We start from the raw sequence: 22,227 nt of genomic DNA on the forward strand, positions 1-22,227 counted from the left end.
ATCAGGCCAGATCTTGCCCACCACCTTTATGTGGCCTGCCAAAGCTTGCCGCGGGTTTTGGTCGAGGTTGAACATGTTAGGTAAGGCACAAAAAGTGCAACCGCTTTGCGCTCTAGCCAAAGACTGTAAACAAACAAGCGCTGCTCATTTTCTGGCTAGTGGATGACATGGTCTGTTGATGATAAAAGTAATGAAGTAGAAACAAGTTTGACACCCCTGCTCGAGCTTCTGTTTCACAACGGGACAAATATGGAACGGTAAGAGCCACAACAGATGTTTAAGTATTTATCCGTCTTTACAGAATGATGATAAATATTGCCACGTTTGTTTGCTATCTCACAGCAACACAGTCTTCACACAGTCAGATAATTGGAGGTGTGATGTGCAAAATGCTTGTCAGGCGGCGACGATTGTTTCCAACCCAACGTACACCGTACACGGTGTCGGCCCTCCCGAGACGGCTTATGTCACTGCCAGTTATACAGAGCAGCCACCTGGAACAAAAGCGTGGGCTTAACTGAATAAGACAAAACATTTTCTCCATGTTTGCTGACGATTAAAGTGTTGTGGCGACGGTCGTCCAGTAACTGGAAGGTCGGCTGTTCGATCCCCGCTCTCCCCAAGTCATGTGTCGTTGTGTCCTTGGGCAAGGCACTTCACTCACATTGCCTCCAGTGCTACTCACACTGGTGTACGGAAGGTGCGAATGTTTGGTGGTGGTCGGAGGGGCCGTAGGCGCACACTGGCAGCCACGCTTACGTCAGCCTGTCCCGTGGCAGCTGTGGCTACCTAAGTAGCTTACCGCCACCACAGCGTGAATGTGTGAGCGCATGAATAATGTATCCAATGTAAAGCGTCTTTTGAGTGTCCAGAAAAGCGCTATATTAACTCATTCACTGCCATTGACAGCTATAGTCGTCAATTTTTTTTAAAACTATTTCTATTAGTTAAACACGTTTTCCCCACTTTTGTTAACTAGAGTATGAAAACCTAGAATTTTTTTAATTGCACATTTAGAACAGATCAAATTTGATTAATCGTGAGTTAACTAGTGTATATATAGTAAAAACATGTTAAACTAATAGAAATAGTTAAAATGATTTGTTGTTGTCTATAGCCGTCAATGGCAGTGAATGAGTTAATCTGATGCATTATTATTATTATTATTATTATTATTATTATCTAAGATATTTTTGCTCTGTTTTCCAGCCTGAAGCGATAATGATTTAGTCCCAGAACATCTCAATTACATTTCGGGAGCAGCAAACATTTTATTTTTGCTTTGATTACCTTGTATAAGAGCGGTCAGAGAGAGGACTATCAAGGCTGGCAACATTGAAAAGAAAAAAGGGTATAAATAAAAGAAAAAAGTCTTATTTACCAGAATCCATTCCCTTTCTATAAAGCACCGGACACGGGTGAGCTTGTACCTATTCTAGTCTCCACCTCGGACTGTCATCAACCAATTGCAGGGCACATGTAACAGGTAACATTCACACCTACACACACTTAACAGTTTTCAATGAACCTAACATGAAACTTTTAGAATGTGGGAGCATGCAAACACAATACAGGAAGGACTCGAACCCTGAACATCAGAACTGTGAGGCAGATGTGCTTAACGCGTACGTGGTTACCATACAGCACCTCACATTCAACATATTTTCAAATTAAAATTATTCTTGTTAGGTTACAACAAAAATATAATGTCTTTTTTTTTTTAGGTCCTGTTTCACTCCTTCGTACAACGGAGTGTACATTGACTTAATCAGATTACACTGAATAATATCAAACGAAATCTTGTATTTTATACATTTGCTGTATTACTTGCTTTTCTATTGACCTTGTAGTGGATAATATTGTGGAGATCAGTTTCATGATGGAATAAAATGGCTTTGGTGTTTGCAAAGACCCGTCTGCCTTTTCTCTATTCACACACACACATTTAGCATCGCTAATTGCATTTGCTCTCCAAGCAAGCAGATGGCTGCTAGCTTCTCCCTGGTCATGTTTCAGCTTCACCACAAAGCAGATATTAGATAGTAGATTGACTTCTTAAGTCATTCAAACCCAAAAACGTATAAATATGTTTTTTTTAATACTTTGTCCTTCACTCCCAAAAACATATTGAGACATTTTTTTTATGATAGGGCATACAGAGGCTTTGAGGGGTCGTTAAAAGGAATGGTAATTATTACAAAAAAGGGCCAGCAGGTGGCAGCACAGTATAAGAGATCAGCCAGGGCCATGTTGCAACAAGCTCTTTTTTGCCAGTGTGTTAAACCGGTTTGTGAATAATGATGAAATTTAGCTATATTCTAATGCTAATTGCTGCAAAACGGAAGCAGATACAATTATACTTTTTTCCTGATGAAAGAAGAGACTCTAATCTTCCTTTCAGTAGGTTCCATGTTTTTATAGAAATATAATACAATATTATGTGGGCCTTGCAAAATCCAGTAAAACAGCCAGGAGCGAAGAGGGTTGTTTCATTGAAAATGGCTTGGAGTTCATTTCAACCCTCCCAGCCCCCCTTTCATTACCATGTAATGACTTACTCTCCACTAGTGGCTCATTATTAACTCTTCAGAGATAACTCACTACACAAACTATCGCCTCCATTTTACACTCGAAATGTAAATGTGTGCCTGGAGCTTCTCATTGATTTCTGAAAGCTTGAAATTCTTTCATCTTCATACGCGAGCCTCCATAGAGCTCAATTGGCACTTCATGCAAAAATCAATCCGTTGTCTACGCTTGGCTGCGAAAGATTAAGATACACCAAACGCAGCATCACAGCAAGTTGCTGAAGACACAGTTGGTGGCAACAGCTTGAAATCAAATGTAAAGTGGGCGTCTTGGCAAGCATTTGGCCTCCACCCCGTAGCTCCATCCTTGCTTACAGACAGGCCTCGAGCAGCCCTGCTGCCAAACTCACTTTCTTTACACTTACAACTATTTTTATGGCGCAGCAACACGAGGTGTTTACAGTAGTGTGAAAAAGTGTTTTCCTCTTTTCAGACCCACCCCGAACTTAAATGTTTCCCAATTCCCATCATCAAAGAAATGTAAATGTCTTTTTTACATTTGAAACAAATTGTAGAAGGGGGCAAATACTGTTTCATGGCACTGTATTTCCAATATCAACAAAAGAGGCTCTAGCTTCATTTCTTCTGCTTTGTGTCGTCCCTCTCCGCCAGAAGGTCCAAGAGAGTAAAGTGGACAGCGTTGAGCTGACTCAATGCCGCCCCCTGCAGACACATCCGTCAATAAGCCAGTTCATGAGACTAAAACTTCAAGTGTTTGGCCAGACATTTTAGGAGTTTGCCCCCGCCCACGTACTTTTTTTAAAAATAAATATAGTATTATTTTATTATTGGCAGATTACTCTCAATAATTTCAACCAGTAAAAAAATAAAACAATAATAGGCTAATTAATCATTCAATAATCAAAACAAAAAAAACAGATCAATTTTATTTCCACTTGTGTTTGCTCACAGCAGAAGCGATTCTAGGAGGTTTAGGGTGGCGGGGTGCCGTGTTCGTGTTTGTAATTGCTGGTGATGTTACACGTGCACGAGTCTTCGAAGTGTGTCTCGTGTAATGAACACAACTCCCAACTTGTGGCATGCAGTCTGACTCTTGAGTTAACATGTTCCACATACCGCGGTTCTTCTTCTGCAGCTGCATCACGTGCTAGACTTGACAGCCGCGACTCCCAGTGGTAACACTAATCATAACATCACGCTTTCTTTGAGATGATGAATCACCAATTGACCATTCTGAGTCACAAGTCAAAATGTAGGGCATACGTGATTGTACTACCCCGACTGGAGGTGTTGGGAATCGGGAGTGTGATTCCAAGCGATTCTGAGTAAGCGTTGAACACAAGGGTTGCCTGTAGAGACTTCCAGAGACTACAGCAATTGCACCACAGTATCCATCCTTTGTTATAACTGTAAATGATGTTGGGGCAACTTTACTGTTCCTTTCGTATTCCAATCCGCATCCTCGATCCTAACTAGGTCATTGTTTGCCAGTGGAGAGTGTAACCTAATTTTCCTGAAACATCATAAAATTTAATTTGTTTGTGTGTGTTTTTTTTTAGCTTGTTCTCAATTTTCGAAAGTTTCTTTTGTGTTGAGATGTCCTTTGTTTTCTATTTTTGTTTTCTAGGTCTGGCCTTAGAGCTAGCTTTCTTTAGTCCATCAACAAAACTCACTCATGTTTATTAGCCCATTTAAAGTCAGTCTGTGTGGATGCAAGTTGTTTTAGGGGCAAGGTGGGAATACATTTTCCAATGAACTTTACCCTTCCCATAATGCACAACACACCTTCTATGTTGGTCGATATTACGGAGGAGGATTAGGGCCAGTGAAGGGAAAGGGGTTGGTACTAGGATTCTCACTTTATTCCCAGTGAGAATTTTGATTTTAATCTCAGAATTCAGATTTTAATCTCGGAATTCTCACTTTAAAGCGAGAATTTTCACGTCATCACTTTAATCTCAGAATTCTGATTTACGATCAGAATTTTGACTTAAATCTCAGGATTCTTACTTTGTGATGTAGAGCTAAGAATTGTACGGGGAAGTCATATAGTCAGAATTCTCCCTTGAGAATTTTGACTTTAATCTCAGAATTCTGAGAATAAAGTGAGATTTTTAACTTTATTCACAATTCTGAGATTAGTCAGAATTGTGACTTTAAAATCAGAATTCTGAGAATAAAATGAGAATCCTGACAACTTTTTTTTCCCACCTCCTCACTAGCCCTAATCCTCTCCCATAAATCTTGGCATGTTTAGTATTTCTTTTATTTTGTCTTGATCCGGTTATATGGCTTGATCTGCAATTTCACTGCAACTCACACTTTTTCTATTATTGAGTTTCAGTCCAAACTTTTGCATGCACTCCGTCACTTTTAAAGTCTCTGGTTATGCTCTCGGAGAGTCAAGCCCCGAATAATATCATCATCAAAGTAAATCGTGACTCTCAGCCTTCGATGATTTGTTCCATTGCTCTGGAATATTTCTCATGCATGTTTTGGGAATGTGGGAGGAAGATACAATTACACACAGTAAGGCTTTGAATTTCCAATCTCTACACTAGTCTGTGAGGCAGAAGTGGAATCATCACAATTTCCTTTCAAATTAGTTTGGAAAAAATATAAAAATGAGCAATGTAGAACTTTTATTAAATTTTCTCTGCCCGTTTACTCCAACAGGACTGAATACAGAAGATATCCTCCCACCATATATTACCCCTGAACACCACAGCGAATAGCACTTTTCAGTTTTGTTTTGTTTTTACATACAGATTTCCACAATTTCCGTGTGACACACACAATGAAAACTGAGATGGAGATTGAGGGACGGAAGAACAGGAAACGCAACTTGATGTGGTCTCATTGAAATGTTAATAGAAGCCAGAGCAGCTAGCGCATCGTGATGTGTGACAAACCTCCAGAGGGGAATGAATTAAACAAATAGTTCGACTGGAATCATAACAAAAACGTGTGTCCGCAGCTCCGCCTCGGGGAAATGCAGCAGCTCCGCGGAGATGACATTTTGTAGCCCATAGTGGTACACACATCAGCTAGCTACACTTATACAGTCGCTCAGCACTGAAAATAAATCTATCTGCACCTTGAATTTTCATTTTGATGCCTCCAAAAACGAAACATTTCATGAAATGAAATTCTCAGACATCCACTTTTTGGGATCAAACTTAAAACATTAACAAATTTCTTGATTGTCACTGAAATATTACGGATGTATACTGCAACTGGAAAATCTCCGTGGGGCCGAACTGGGCATAGTCATTTAAAAAAAAAAAAGAAAAAGGAAGCCCAGGTAGAGAAAAACTGAAAAGCAAATCTGTTTCATTTCTATGCATTAAACAATGGATGGCTGAAATTGGAGGAAATAATTAAGCAGTCGACTCCTGAGCAAAACCTGCAGTTACAGCATCATCAAGTGTCTCTGACAAACTCCATACGGACATGTATAATTGTGCAGTAGACCCCAAAAAAAACAAGAAAAAATAAAATAAAAAAGTTGAGGACCACTATTTCAAACAACGCACTCTTTTGCTACAGGAGTAGAGAAAGCCGCTGCACTTATATTTTTTATCAACAGACATGTTTCAATATAGACACATGTATTTGTCAAAATACACTTCATGCACATTGGCATATTTGTTAGCAAAAAAAAAAAAGGTGCTACTGTAACAATTCCAGCAGAATGAAAAGTTGCATTGCTGCCACAGTGGCTTAAAAAAACAAAAACTTTATTCAGATGCTTCTTTCAGCTCCGCTTCATCCTGCCAACTACACATGTCCAACTATTAACTGTCAATATGTGAAAGGCTCATAAATCAACGGGGCTAGTGATGGCCTTAAGACTTTGCGCACGCAAACATACGCGGTCCAGTCAGTGTTGGCGAAGCACAACTACACGCTTAGCTGTGATGCGCCAACACTGGATTATGACAAATGTTGGGCTCTCACGTGATCCCTTTGTGACTGCACAGAGCGGAGACCGGCGTATTATTGCATCTCCCAATATCCACCCCACATATAGTTTAGTTTTTGTTGCAGTGAGATGAAAAAGTAATTTGACATGAAATCGAAAAAAATGAAATGATTGAGTGTGAGCTTAGAAAGAAAAAAAAAGCTCATAAAACAAATAAATCTTTTCAAATTGCACTCTTATGGGGCACATTCTTGATGAACCTCCTACCCCCCCCCCCCCCCACCACCTCCCCCTTACTCTCCACTTGCACATCATTGGGATATTTACATTCAGTAGTTCCGTTCCAGACTGAAAAGCCAAGAAAGAACACATTCTTACGCAGCAGCCGTGTCCTCAGAGAGTTTGTGGTGCTGCTGCATAACAGCTGAATCCCCTGTGCCGGTCCGAAGCCGGCAAGGCTCCAGTTCTTGGTCCTCAGACTCCGAGCCAGCTGGATCAGGTTGGCTCCTAGCGCAGTTTGAGCTTGAAGGCGGAGATCTCCATCGGATCCAGGCTGACTGTGGAGTGGTTGGCCAGTGGTGGACTAGAGTACATTAGGGTCAAGGACACGGGCTGCAGCAGCTGCAGGTCCAAGTTCTTGAAGAGGCCGGAAACATTCAGCTGCACAGAAGACGACAAAGCAGACCGGCTTGACAACACAAAGCGGTGCAGTCAGTCCCGTTCTGCAGGTCCTGCAGGGCCCCTCGGGGTTGAGGCTTTGGGGCCGGCTGTCTTACTTTCCCCCCTTAACCCACAGGGACAGGATTCAGTTCCGTCGTCATTGTATGAGACGCTGCAAGTCTCCGACGTTAGTGGCTAACAGCTTGCGTTAGCACTATTGCCTGGCTGGTACGGTGGCCCTGAAGTGCAAAAAAGGGCTGGTGACACCGACCTGGCTTTCTTTCTTTACTTTTTCAATATCCGGGCTACTTTGTAATTCACTCTCCATTTTTAAAGGAAGGGAATTGTGACTTAAATTGCACTTTGTCTTTTTCATTATTAAAAAAACAAAAAAAGAGAATAGAAGTTTGTCTTCATTTATTTTATTAAACACCTTTTCCAATAAATAAAAACATTCAACTCAAAATGTCAAATATTGACATTTAGATTTTAGGAAAACAACTTTAAGCCATTAATACCTTATTTTATACATGGACCAAGTATAAAATAAGAATGTATCTGCCTCTTATTGCACTTTAAATTCCTAAATCTTAAACGACCAAATTAGACATTTTTAGTTTATTTATTTATTTATTATTATTATTATTTAATGGAAAAAAGCGTTTTATAAAACAAATCATTTTATCTTGTTTTGTTTTCTAATCCAAAAAACGATTCGATCTGTGCCTCAAATCCGTGATCCAATCCGAACCGTGACTTTTGTGATAATTTGCTGTCACCGTCAGTACTTAATCTCTCCTGTCCTGTTTGGGGGTCGCTGTGGCGAAGAACTGGTGTCTAGACACTATTGGCGAAGAAGAACAGTCGGCAAGTTTTCACTGTCACTCACATACTGAATATTGTGATATATCGGTGAGAAAATTTCTGACAATATATCGAATATCATAGATATCGTTTAGCGTGATTATTATCAATATCGTGGGCCACATATAGTCACAGTATCGAATCGTGAGTTACCCGTATCATCCCACCCCTATTACTTAAGTCTTATGACTTCAGTGTCCGATGGGGCCAAGCCGCAAATAAAGTCTATTTTGGCGCCAAAATTAATAAATATATAATTGACCAGGCAACTCTTCATAACCCGAAAAACTTCTACGTCCCACTGTATTATTTTGTGTACGTTTCCTCACCTGTCCTTTGGTGGTGGTGCAGTTGAAGCCCAAGTTTGGAACATCCAAAGCACAGTCGAGGCCAAAACGGTGAAGAATTAAAGCTGTGTATGGTGATGGAGCATTGGGATCCTGTGCATTCACACACAAAAAAGATTACACCTAAATACATAAACAAATCAGTCAAACCGCTACAGCAGCATGTCCCAAGACCGGCCTGCGGGCAAATTTTATCCGGCCCACAGCCTCTATCATAAAATTAATAACGTGGCCATATAGCCCTGTTTTCCATCATATAAATTACGTTACCTGCAATTTCACAATTACCCACAAGAGGGCAGCAGCACTCTATCCAGCTCCAAGACCCCGTGTGACCGTCTTGTATAACTTGATCGATTCTACACATTCATGCGCTTCTTTATCGCACAAGGGACGGATGGGGTCCTAACAGCCAGCCCTTTGCCATGTAAATATGCGGGAAAACGGCATTTTAAATAACACGAGGATAGTTTAATCAAGCCGATTGTCAACTGAGAAAAAACGTGTTTGTTTCCCCTGGCCTTAGGATTCTTGTTTTCGTCACAGCCGCATATCCCGCCCCCAAACGCACTGTTGCTTTGTGATTGGTCAACAACACTAGTGGTGAGAATCGGAGCAAATCAGCGGGCTGCGGACAAGATTTATTCTCGGGGGGTTGTGAAATCACAAATCAGCTTGCAGGTAAAGTAAACTCACAGCGACATTGAATTTTTAAAAAAAAAAGAAAAAAAGAAAAAAAAATCAATAAATGAGGTGGAAATTGGACTCGTTTTTTCCCCACAGAACTCTGTCTGCCTTATTTGCAAGGAGACTGTGGCTGTTTTTAAAGAGTTCAATGTCTAGAGCTCGATATCGTCGATTATGAATAAACAAGAGCCGCGTGCAAACACGACCAACTTCACTCTCACCTGCGTGACATCTTGCGCTTCAATACCACTGCCATTGAGCCAGACCTGGCCTTTGTGCTTCAATCCAGAGCCCAGTATCAGCCTTCAAATTAATGCAGGCAAGTCGTCTTGTCATTTACCATGACTAAAATAAAAAGGTGTTAATTTGATTTGAAACCATTTCAGAATAAGATGATTTATTTCCCTTGTTTGAACTTCAAAAGTTCTGTGGACCTTTTCTACGATATACTGTGTTTCAAATTAACCCTACGCCGGTGATTTATTTTTATTTTTTACATATTTCCGTTTTAAAATCTAAAAGTTCAGTGAACATTTAATTGCCAGTCATATGTCCTGTTTAAAATTGAAACAAAAGACATGTTTAAAAATTTTGAAATTGAAATGAAAAAGTCAAATATGAAAGGCAGACTGGTCTACCAAAATTAGTTTGAAAAAAAAAGAAAAAGAATGTCCGGCTAAACTAAATGGTCGGCCCCCACATTTGCACCTCACCAAATCTGGCCCTCTTTGCAAAAAGTTTGGACACCCCTCCTCTACAGTCAAACATAAGTCACCGGTCTTTCTCCCATTTATTGGGAGCTTGAAGTAATGTTGCACCTACGACGTGAGAGTTAGTAAAAGTAACACAAAACTGTTCCGTGGTCAAGCTGCTGTTATCATAAAACCTTCATTAACTGTAAAGCTGGTACATTTTTCCAAAGTATCTGCCTTCTATATCACAGCACATATTGTTATAAATACACGATTATGGGGAGGATATGGACTGAGACCTGCTGCAAATAACAGAAAGAAACCCATGAATAATTGGTGCCTCCACCATAAAAAGGTTTATAATTACGCATGATGGGAACAAAGCACAAGTTATTGGGTGAGGTTTTCAGAGAATCAGGTTCCTAAATAAAACAAATGACCTAAGAGGTGAACATGCTAAATCTCAAATATGCGTAGTTCACTAATAGAAATCTCAAAATGTTGATTTACGTGAGGGTAACCTCCACATTACTATAATGGCCCACCATTGGCAATTACGCTGCGTTCCAAATTATATTTTTCTCCAATTTTCCTAAAAAGCCTATGTTAAAAAAATTGTGAATTATACTCTGTCGAATCTTTGTCAGTTGTACTAATTATTTGGGAAGATCTGAGAATATTCTTTATTTTGCTTATTTAATAATGGATACACCTCTAAATTTAGATTTACAGCAGGTGTTTTTTTTTTGTTTGTTTATTTGTTGGGGCAGACTTGGGTGTATACACATCACCAATTGTGTATTTCAACGACGGTGAGTTCCTGTTGAAGGTGTACATCTTATCAAACTATGCTGGATTTAAACTGGCATATTCGATTCCTATTGGATTTGTATCCACATTTGGAAGAGACAGGATTCCAATCCAATCTATGCGCCGCTGCCAATGATACACATCTGAATTGTGGCACTTGAGAGCAAAAAAAAAACAACAACCCTGCAACGGTAACACTTGAATCATGCAGTGTATATCCAGCCACAAAAGTTGTCAACTGAGTAGAAATATGTTTAAGAGTCAAGATGGCCTTACTTGGCTTTGGATGCTGCGAAGGTTTAGAAGGTGGAAGTCACAGGGAAGCATGGACTTGAGTGGCGCAAAGCTTTGCAGGGGAGGCACGCCGCGCCTTTTAGGCAGGACAGGTAGCGCCAGAACGTCGTGATTCAGGACGGCGTTGGTCATGTGACTAAGCACAGAGGGGAAGCTCATCGTGGAGCTATCTGTCATCTGGTGGAGGGCACAAAAAAATAAGGCAGGAGGAAGATAAGTGCGAAAAATAGTAGCTTCTAGCTTGTATGTTTCACTTAAGTACACAACTACTAACACATTATGGGTTTGGTGAGGTCTAATTCTAAACGCTAAGGACAGTGCAATGTTAGCCTGCTCTAAGCAGGATGAAAGAATCATGAGCAATTTTGGAGCGCTACACAGTAAAACTGCAATCTCTGTCCTTTGTCCTCAGTTGTTTAATCAACTGTACCATTTATTACTTTCGCCGATGAGGACCTACGAGAACGGACGACAAGAGCTACAGAGCACAGACTAAGGGTACGAGAGCGTCGGCGCTTGTTGCCACGGCAACATATACCTCTTCAACTCTGTCACTCAACATTTTGGGGAGGAGAGTGAGAAACACGGAGGAGAGTTTGGCAAAGAAGCCATCAGGCTGAAGGCAACACAAGGGAAGAGATGGAACACAAATGCATGAAATGCGAACATGAGAAAAAACATGATGTGTTAAAGAAGCGCATGATGAAGAACAATGCAATGGCACACCTGGTACAAGTACATCACTAAGACAAAAGTTTTGGCACAAGGTCTCATGAGATTCTCAACCAGTGTGCCGGGACAGATTTGTGTGTCGTGATTTCACTTTTAAAGGTACAGTTCCCCAAGTTTACCACCAATTACTACCAATCATCATTCGGTGAGAGTGAGTGAGCAGCCCAGTGAGCGACGGCGAGTGAGCAGGAGCCGACGGCGAGTTAGCCAGAGTGGCTAACAAGAGCGGCTAGCGGGAGAAGGTAGTAAAATATAGCGAGAGCACAGCAGAGAGAGAAAAGCGGCAGGAGCCCGAATCACATAACCCAGCGACGACCACATACAGGCCCCCACCTGTGGCAGGTGAGCGGCAGTCTACCCATTATGTTCGACACTAGCTGCAACCACCACTAGGACTAAGTATGTTCGCGAAGTTCTCCTTTGGGTATCCATAGCAGAAAGATGGCGGTGAAACATGTCAGCCTCTTGTAAGGCGCGGCATGACCTACGTAATAGAGATTATTATACCTACGATTGCGATTATGTTAAAAAAAAATGTACGATGTGACAAACTTTCTTTTACCGTACATGTTGAAATCATAGTGGGTTTTTAAAATACAGTAAATTAATTATTAATTCACCCCTAGATGGCGCTAAATTGGCCCAAAAAATATATATTTTTTTATAATAAATTATGTATCTTTGTTCATCTAACTATTCCAGTGACTTATGGAGTCAACAAATAATGATATTCTATTAGATGGCAGAAAGTCTATAATTGACATTTTTGTTTGGTGGTGTGAAGTAAGATTTTTTTCTAACTTAAAATATGTGCCTTGGTTCAAAAAAGTATGGGAATACTACACACACAAGCTGTTTTGATAACACTGAATGATAATGTAAATTGAGTTTTGCCAGTAACGTCACTCATTATGTTGCTTATGTAATGCACACTGTAATATATTTATGGGGGAAATCGAAAGCTAAATTCATTATAATTTTTTGCTTGTTTTTTTTTTAACAACGCAACATCACATAAAGATGAATTTATCCTCCTATACTGTATTTTGCAGTGCATTGCCATTTTCAAACAATGTGACCACAGGATATATTTTGATGGGTCATAATAATAACAGAGTGTAAAATGAATTGCAGAAAGGATTGCAATAAGTAACAAAAAATATCCTTTAAAAAGATTATAACTCACATATTTCAACAACAAACCTATAAAAGAACATTTCCCCCCCAAAAAATAGAAGCTGCAAAAGGCAGACCAACTCCCCTTTCTTTTTGTTTTAACTAAGCCAATACTTTTGTCCGTTGGGTGTACGTGCAGCTGTTAGAGGAGTTAGAGATTTTGCCGCTTATTTGCTGTCTGCTATCTGACCTTGTTGTCCATCAATCTCCTCTCCAGAAGCAGTCGAAAGCGGTTGACCGTCCTTTTGTTGTCCTTGAGGCCTTGCCCCAGCCCACGATTATCATCCTGCATCAGTCGGCGGTCCAAAATCACTTCCAGTTGGCCTAGAAGAGATTACTATAGATGAACACTGCTCATTCAAATCTTTAAGACTCATATGACATTGGGAGAGTGAGCTGGAAAACAAACAAAATAAAAGAAAATTAGATGCAAACCACTGTTGAGGCTGCTGACGCCCAGAGACTGTGCCGTGTGCAGAGTTAGCCTGTGATGGCTGTCCTGGATGTAAGCCTGGCTGGGCATTGGGTAGAAGTTAGCTTGCAAGGGGAGTTTCTGGTGGTGGCGACGAAGCTGCATCTACAAAAGGAGGTCAATTGCAAGCTTCTCAACATTTCCAGATTGTTACAGGATATAAATCAGTAATACTGAACAAAGTATCATCACACTGACCTGGAAGCCATTGAGGTCTGTGTAGAAGGCATCTTCACTCTGGATGTCAGTCACCAGTCGTAGGGCCAGCTCCTTGTTAATTTGATCTCGGATGTCCACTGTGGTGGTGATGTCCACAGACAGGCCATCCACACCTGAAAATGCCAAGTGAAACAAACATATTTTAATGGGATATAAATTGCCTGTTCATCAAGACACGTTGGCTCTTTTCAGCTGCTACATTTGCTATTGGAACCCGACCCTACAACAGTTTTGTTACCTGGCACATTGTAGATGCGAATTGCCAGCTGAAAGTGTTGGTAGTATGCCACCACTTCAGAGAAGAGAGGACCCTCAACGACACGCACCACAGGTGGCTCTTTATGGTCATAAGGCTGAAAGCAGCACGATCAGCATCAAGAGTGGCAATAGCGGTGAAGGGTTAAGAACACAAAACCAAGTGAGTTAATACCGTTGCTTTTCCATCGGGCAGGAAAAGATAAGCGCCACTTTTGTCTCTTGAGGGCCGAGTTCCGTACACCAAGAATTGCATCTGAACCTTCATTTCCTGAGAATCATCCTTGAGTTTGATACTCTGCAGGTTTAGACAGAATTAGCAAAGTGAGAATTATTGAGATCGAAGATGAGCAATTCTTGATTCAAACCTCCAAGAGGCCCGTGGTGCCAGACAAGCCCAGGATCAGAAACTGGCTGCTGATGTAGAACGTCTGAGGGTCAGCCTGCTGGGACCGAACAGGAAGTGGGTCCGAAGCGTGGGCAGTGTGGGCACCTCCCGGCAGCCGGAGAACTGTGTCCGAGCGCAGAGTCATGGGCGAGTCCGGAGAGTCGTATAGATAGAAAACGGCAAGACCCAGCGACGGTAGGCGCACCATAAATGTGGCCTGTGAAGAGGATTGCGGGAGTGGAAAATTGACATGAGACTATTAATTGACTTTCCTAGGCTGGGCTGCATTTCTATTGCTGTATAATGAAAGCATTTACAAATTTGCAAAAATGTGCTGCTGTATTTGATGCTGATGAGTGATTAGTTTTAAGAAGAATGTATTTTGCAGTATTGTGAGCATAAATTGCAACTTGTAAATAGATATGATTCCATGATTCAAATGGAAATCCACATAAAACAAATTCATTTACAGACTCTGAGGAGTTCTAATGAAAATATTAATTTTGATTTATTTGGTTTGATTTTGCCTAACCAAAGACAAATCAGGCCAAGCATAAGAGTACAATCATTAAGAGTCATCTCTCACCTCAAACACTTCTGCGCCCATTTGACTTGACGAGCTCCACTGAGCGCTCAGCTGCACCGGGAGGGTCTGTCCATCTTCAGTAAGCACCCTCACCTTGACTGTGTTGACCAACACGGTCACAGCACACAGTCGCTCATGCTCAACAGGGTTGAACAGGACCAGGTACCTGACGGCAATGAGGAAAGTAGCAATCGGTCTCTTGGGTTGAACCATCTGAGGGCATCATGGTAGACGTGGAGTGGGTGCTACCTTGGCCCTGCTGGATCCAGCTCGATTAAAGTGCGCTGCGGCAGGGAGTCCTGAGTAGCACGCCTGTCGTCCTACACAATAAAACAAAACACAGACGCATTCAAGTTGAGGTCTAAAATCAATTACAGAGCAGAGTCACAGAATACCCACACAAGTACAGAGAGAAGAAAATGCCATACAGCAAGGCCTCGGCCCAGATTTGAAGTCAGTAAAATACAATGTAAATCATTGATTGCCCTGTTGGGAATGTTACTTCTTACCGTCTCTAAGAAAGGCTCTGTCTGGTAGAAGCGATAGAACTCTTTGTTCTTCATCACCAAGAAATGTGCAGCATTGATGATCACCCTCTTCAGGCCAATGAGTGAGCGCAGTAATCTACGGAGGACAAAAGACAATGGCTCACCAAGCAGTCAGCAGCAAATGGCATGCCATTTTGCTTTCAGGTATCAAACCCATAAGTAGCTGCCATAAAGATGTAGGATGAATGATCCTTTTATACAATAACGTACTTTATTCATCTCGATATGGCAATTAACAAAGGATTCTAATTTGCAATGGCAACCTGACAAAATATATCAAGACCCGCGTCATTTCCTACCTGGTACCATAGTCAACAACAACATTTTCTTTCGCAGTGCCAGTGATGCCATCATGATGCTGGAAGAGGCCCACAGAGCGCCTGGCGTCAACAAGCAGGGCATAATCTGAGACCGGGTAGCGTCCTTCCATGCCCATGTGTCGTGCATTGGCAACTGCTAAGCTGTAAAGTATTTCAGCTCCCCTGAAACATTCATAACACCACAATTATGAGAAGCTGCCTGAGAAATTTAATCTGCTCCTCAACCGAAAACATCACACATTTGTCAATGCTGGGACTGCATTTCTTCAATTGCCCAATACCACTCCAACCATAAATATTTACTTGTCCAATGACTACACAAATACACCATTGATGGTACCATGGAGTGGTGTAGTGAGGCTTATAAAAAGAAGAAATTAGACACATTATAGTTAACTTAACCCAATCAAGTGGACAAGTAATGGATTTTTTGTTAGCAAACTTTTAACATTTTCCGTAATTTATGGGGAATAAGAAGTATAAGAAGGTTTAGAATAGCTGCTGGTTTAAATTAGTGTGTCTCAACCCAAGTCGGTGGTCTACTGAGGGATAAACCTTCCTTACCCTAAGCGTAGAACACAAAAATTACACACACAAATAAATATATACAGTGCTGCTCAAAAGTTTGTGAATCCTGCAGGCACGGTCAGACTTTTTGTATAAAATATTAAAATAACCTTATTAAATGTTTAGTCATACCCAAATATACAATGCTGACATTGAAAATAATGGACTTGAACAAAAAAATGATAATATTGTCATTCATTCTTGAACAAAAGTTGTTGATTTAAGAAAAACTCGGATTTCATGAGGGCAAAAGTATGTGAACCTCTCACTTAATCGAACATTGCACCTCCTTTTGCAATGAGAACTTCATCCAAACACTTTCTTTAGTGATTTATCAGTCTTTCACATCTACTTTGGGGGATTTTTGCCACTCTTCCTTGCAAAATGCAGCCAGTTGAGAGAGATTGGATGGGCGTCTTGCATAAACTGCTCACTTCAGGTCCCGCCACAGTATTTTGAAATAATTTAAGTCTGGATTTTGACTGGGCACATCCAGAACATGAATCTTGTTCTTCAGACATTCCTTGGTTGTATTGCTGGAATGCTTTGGATTATTGTCATGTTGCATGATCCATTGTCTACCAGGCTGTAACTTCACAAAGGACGACTTTAGGTTATGATCCAGGAATTGACAATATTCCTCTGAAGTCATGATTCCCTGGATTATGTGGAGTTGGCCAAGTCCTGAGGATGAACAGCCAGCCCAGAATTAACAGTCTCACCCCGATGCTTCATTCTAGGGTGAAGGTTCTTTTGCTGGTTTGCAGTGTTGACTTTTCACCAAACATGACTGTTTTAGTTGTGACCAAACAGTTCAATTTTGGACTCATCTGTCCACAGAAGGGACTTCCAAAAAGCTTCAGTGTTGTCCCAGGTACTCGCTGGCAAAGTTAAGATGGGCAGCTTTGATCTTTTTTTGTGAGCAGAGGCTTCTACCTAGCAAACCTCCCATGAAAGCCTTGTCGATTGACTTTTCTTCTGATTGTTGAAGCATGCACATGTGTCCCAGATGCAGCAAAATGGGTCTGCAAATCCCTTGATGTGATGTTCGAGTTGGCTTTTTACCTGAATGATCATTTTTCTTGTAGCTCTTGCTGATATTTTAGAAGGTCGTCAACTTCTAGGCAAGATTGTAGTAATTTTCATTATTCTCTAGTGGAATTCACAGTGGAATGATGAAGCTCAATTTTTTTTTTTTAGATGACTTTATAGCTTTTCCCAGACAGATCTGCTCTCACTACCAACTTCCTGAGGTCCCCTGAGATTTCTCTTCCTCTCAGCATGACTGACCTGTATGGGTTCATCTGGGTAAGACTAAAGTGACGTGGTTTTGTCTCTGTTTCAGTCAGTGATGCACAATTTCTTTGCTAAACCTCTTATTTCATTGGTCCATTTCACATTGAAGGAGGATGGTGAGACTGTTAAATTATGGACTGGCTTTTCATCCTCAGAACCTGGACAACTCCACATAGTCCAGGGAATCATGAATTCAGAGGAATATTGTGAAATCCTGGATCATAACCTGAAGCCGTTCTTTGTGAAGTTACAGCCTGGTAGACAATGGTTCATGCAACGTGACAATAATCCAAAGCATTCCAGCAATACAACCAAGCAATAGCTGAAGAACAACAAGATTCATGTTTTGGATGTGCCCAGTCAAAATCCAAACTTAAATTATTTCAAAATACTGTGGCGGGACCTGAAGTGAGCAGTTTATGCTAGACGCCCATCCAATCTCTCTCAACTGGCCTCATTTTGCAAGGAAGAGTGGCAGAAATTCCCCCAAAGTAGATTTGAAAGACTGATAAGTCACTAAAGAAAGTGTTTGGATGAAGTTTTTATTGCAAAAAGAGGTGCAATGTCCGATTAAGTGAGATGTTCACATACTTTTGCACCCATGAAGTCAGTTTTTCTTAAATCAACAACTTTTGTTCAAGAATGAATGACAATATTATTCTTTTTGTTCAAGTCCATTATTTTCAATGTCAGCATTGTAGATTTGGGTATGACTAAACATTTAATAAGGTTATTTTAATATTTTATACAAAAAAATCTGACCATAGCTGCAGGGTTCACAAACTTTTCAGCAGCACTGTATATATAAAGGAAACATTTCAGGGTCATCTCATTTTATCTATATCTGTCTATAAAAGCAAGGAACGACGTGTGAGGTATACAAAGGGAAAAAAAGGATCCTCTTGGACAACTAACTCTAGTTGTGAGACTGATGAGTGAATGAAGCTGCCCAACCTGAGGTGTGATTCAATGACACGATCCAAGCTCTTATAAAAGGGCCGTGATGTAAAGTAGCCGGTCCAGTAGTGATCTTCTCGGTCTGCATAGGCAAAGAAATCCCCACTGAGCACAGGAAAGTCTGCAGGTCGGGATCCTGGGACCAATCCATAGGATTTATACAGAGCATTGAAGTAATCTGTGAGAGTTCCAAACTGAGCCTGGAAGAGTAGGCAGAGATGCCGGAAAAGTTCAGACCAAAGATAATATCTTAGAATAAAAAGTTACATTATAGCCTATGCATAAGACCTTCTGGGCTCTGAAATAAATATGGGCATACCTTTTGTACCCTCAGCAAGATTTTATACTCTTGCATGATTCATTACTATCTAAAAGTTTATACTGTACACCCAAATGCTCTGCTTACCACACACATGGAAAACCAGTGACAAAAACAAAATCGTGGCTGTGAAAATGCCAAATGACATTCTCACCTTGACATGCATCTCAGGCTGAGAATTCATGTAATCGAAGAGTTTCTGATAGTTGATATACTGCTGGTCCCACTCCAAGGCCTTGTCAAAGCGGAAGTCATCCCCCAGAGGGATGAGAAGCACCTTGCTACGGTAAAGTTTGGACTTTTTGCGATATTGATCCAAGAGGACTTGTGCCCTGAATTAGAGAAAAACAAATTGAAGCAGACACCCTGTGCAGTCTTTCTAGGAAATTACTACAATCTTGAAAAGAGCAGCAGGTTCACAATAGGTTGGAGCTATTTGCCATTAGCCTGTGAAATGTGCACTCAAAAGTTATTTATGGCCGTTAAAAGCTGCTGCCTAGTGGGCCTGCAGGACAATCTGTATTCAATTGCCATCTTCCTCCCTGTACTGTACGTCCTCTTTCTGCCTGTTGTCCTGGACTCAAGTTCAAGTTTGGATAATGTGCGTCCATCACTGATAACTGCGATAGTCGGTCCAGTATGCTGCTGAATACAGTTTTTCCCTAAGAAGCAGCATATTTTTTTTAGGTCAACAACATTTCGATTTCAGACTAAATATTCCAGTTTTAGGGATAGCCGGGTAATACCAGGTAAAAAAACAAAAACAAAATGGCCTTATTTCAAAGTATCAATACTTCCAACTCTTGTGGCTGTTTTACGATTAGGAATGAAGTATAAATTATAAGAAAAAAACTTATTTTTTTTTTAAATACGATTTTGCAGCAGTATGACTTACCGCTCTGCTACATTTGCCTCCACCACAGCCTTGGGTGGGACTTTCCATGGACAGTTGATTCGACCGCCAGGTAGCCTCTTGAAGTCAAACTGGCAGCAGATCTTTGGGTCAGGCCCACATGTATGAGGCACGTCATAGCTGTAGAAGGGCATCATGTGGCAAAATATGTCTGAACTGGATCCAGTGTCTGTATAGGTGGTACAAGTCAACATTAAAAATTAATCTTAGAGCAAAAGGCACTGTTTTTAAACAAACAGTATATGGAAAAATGATGATCCCTCAAAATACAATGAAAACAAATTTGTTTCTTATTAAAGCCCCTCAATTTGGGATTTTTTTTTTTTTTTTAAGTGGTATTCAGAGGATTTTTACAGTATATCCCCAACAGTTTGTCACTTGATGCGGATACCGAGGAGGAGTGAAGCATCCTGGTAAAGAGCTTTGTTAAAATAAAATAAAAAGTTTTGTGCCTTAATGGAAAAGGATAGCAAAATTGCAAAATTACTGGTTTCTATGTTAAATTACTAGCATTAAAACTCAATGATAACAGTTGCTATAGTTTAAATGTACTGAAATCAGTGTCAGTATTCACACAAAAAGGCTATATTTTCCATCAACTTGGGACTGGTCACACAGATGTCCACAGTTACACTCAATTTTGTCTGCTACTCAAGGAAACCCTCCTTTGACTAAATGACAAATTTCCGCTAAAATAATCCACTAATAAGTTCAGTGGGGCCGAAATTCCGAGGTTTCTTCTGAATGGACTCCTTAAAATTAGTGATGTTTCAAAATGTTGTCACTTGCCTTAAAAAATGTACTTAAACATTATTCATGAGAGCAGTGTAGGCAGCAGAATAGATCATTAACTTTATCCATGAATAGTTCATTACTATTAGTAGTGTGAATAATAATAGTTCAACTCCCTAAAGCTGTAACGGACTGTTGATCCTTCGAACATGTCATGGCTGTGCTGTACTCACCCCAGTGCTGCCGCCACATGAACTCCAGGTTGCGTGTGGCAGCAAAATGCTTTTTGACAGAGTAGTGGACCCTCTGGATGAGCATGCTGGTCAGGTTGGCCCTCTTTAGCACATAGGCCATAGTGGCGCTGTGACCAAAGGGGTCTATTGCCCATCCGCTGTGGGGAGTTACCCCTGTAAAAGAATAGAAAACGTTCATAGTTTTGTTACATGAAGTAAACATTCACTTGACAAGGAGGGAAAAAGTAAGCGAACCCTTGGATTTCCTAACTGGTCTCACCTCCTTTGGCAGCAATAACCTAAAACAAATGTTTTCTATAGTTGCAGATCAGACAAGCACTTCATATTCACAATCTTTTAGGCTATTGATCATTACAAAACTATCATAATAAGATTTTTGGGATGTCTGTTGTAAATAACTCTCGATATCATGCCACGCCATCTCGAGTTGACTTGGTGCACCCTGACTTGGTGAGCTGGGGGACTTCACATAGGGATAAACATTTACAAAGCTGGAAAAGGTTACAAAAGTATTTCTAAAAAGCTCAATACTATTGCTTATCTTAACCAGGGGGGAAAAAGAAGACTTACAGAAATCACTGCCACATGTTCATGGGATAACAACAAGGAGGAAGCTGTAGCTGTTGCTGTCTAAAAATAAATGATTGCTGTACGTTAGCATTTGGATACTCCAACAGCACTACTCACTATATATTCTGTGGACAGATGAAACCAAAGTTGAATTGTTTGAAAGGGAAGAAACGCAGAACCTTACTGAAGCATAATGAAGGGAGTATCATGGTATGGGCATTGGGCATGCTTCGGCCTCTGGACCTGGACAGCTTGCCACCATCAATGTAAAAAATGAAAAAGCTGCGACAGCTTTCCTTTTAACAATACTCAAACATTTGGCAACTGAGAACACTAATTGTTGAAGCTTTGTATTGTCTGCATTCTCGGTTGATGTACAGTACAAGTTCAGTGGTTCAACAGGCCGGGGTCTCTGTCATATTTTGCTTTTCATAATGCACAATAATTTTTCATTGGGAGACAGGTCTGGGCTGCTGGTGGACCAATCTAGTACTTGCACTCTTACTACGAAGCCACACTGTTGTAACGTGCAAATTGTGGCTTTGCTATGTCTTCGTTAAAAAAAAGAAAGTGATGTACTTGAAAAAGATGTTGCTGCCTTGGATGGCAGCATGTTTCTCCCAAACCTGTATATTCAGCATTAAGTGCCTTAACCCATGTGCAAGTTACATGCAATGGGCATTAACACATACCCCCACCATCACAGATGCTGGCTTTTGGATTTTGCGCTGATTTGGCCAGGAAGACACGACATCCAAGATTTTCAAGAACAATATGACTTGTCAGACCACAGCACTTTCTACTTTGCGTCAGTCCATCTCAGATGCAACACTCAAATTGCTCTCCCAAGCAGTCAATGTCGTCGAGGGTGCCGTCTCCGTCCGGGATTCTGAGGCATGTCCGGGTATGGACTCTGTTTCCACTGCCCCGTCTTCTCCTCCTTCTGAACGTTTTTTCAGTTGGAGGGGAATTGGTGCGCACTGTTATGCTTAGTGCGTTCCAATGTTTAAAGTTGGACACGTCTGGCTTTTCTCAGCCTCTACTGAGTGTGGCCTCTCACCGATGGACTACTCAACCGAGTCTTTTTGGATCCCG

General features: G+C 40.9%; 1 protein-coding gene across 4 annotated transcripts in view; it reads right to left on the bottom strand.

The window, feature by feature from the left end:
• Window positions 1-5,176: 5,176 nt before the first annotated feature.
• The window catches only part of man2a2 (mannosidase, alpha, class 2A, member 2), a 29,993-nt gene continuing 12,942 nt past the window's right edge, over window positions 5,177-22,227 (bottom strand). For 3 of the 4 annotated variants that reach the window (XM_077567989.1, XM_077567987.1, XM_077567988.1), the window contains exons 7-24: window positions 20,542-20,715; window positions 19,559-19,745; window positions 18,818-18,995; window positions 18,342-18,544; window positions 15,504-15,686; window positions 15,166-15,280; window positions 14,906-14,976; window positions 14,657-14,822; window positions 14,051-14,287; window positions 13,858-13,980; window positions 13,666-13,780; window positions 13,407-13,540; window positions 13,172-13,313; window positions 12,927-13,060; window positions 11,367-11,444; window positions 10,811-11,005; window positions 8,328-8,438; window positions 5,177-7,134 (exon numbers count right to left, since the gene is read on the bottom strand). In XM_077567989.1, coding sequence (XP_077424115.1) covers window positions 6,982-7,134; window positions 8,328-8,438; window positions 10,811-11,005; window positions 11,367-11,444; window positions 12,927-13,060; window positions 13,172-13,313; window positions 13,407-13,540; window positions 13,666-13,780; window positions 13,858-13,980; window positions 14,051-14,287; window positions 14,657-14,822; window positions 14,906-14,976; window positions 15,166-15,280; window positions 15,504-15,686; window positions 18,342-18,544; window positions 18,818-18,995; window positions 19,559-19,745; window positions 20,542-20,715 — 2,699 coding nt within the window. In that variant the 3' untranslated portion in view covers window positions 5,177-6,981. The remainder of the gene's footprint in view (window positions 7,135-8,327; window positions 8,439-10,810; window positions 11,006-11,366; window positions 11,445-12,926; window positions 13,061-13,171; window positions 13,314-13,406; window positions 13,541-13,665; window positions 13,781-13,857; window positions 13,981-14,050; window positions 14,288-14,656; window positions 14,823-14,905; window positions 14,977-15,165; window positions 15,281-15,503; window positions 15,687-18,341; window positions 18,545-18,817; window positions 18,996-19,558; window positions 19,746-20,541; window positions 20,716-22,227) is intronic. The other variant, XM_077567990.1, reaches the window with a different exon arrangement.

The sequence above is a fragment of the Vanacampus margaritifer genome, chromosome 6 (assembly GCF_051991255.1).
Source record: "Vanacampus margaritifer isolate UIUO_Vmar chromosome 6, RoL_Vmar_1.0, whole genome shotgun sequence".
Taxonomy (NCBI): domain Eukaryota; kingdom Metazoa; phylum Chordata; class Actinopteri; order Syngnathiformes; family Syngnathidae; genus Vanacampus; species Vanacampus margaritifer.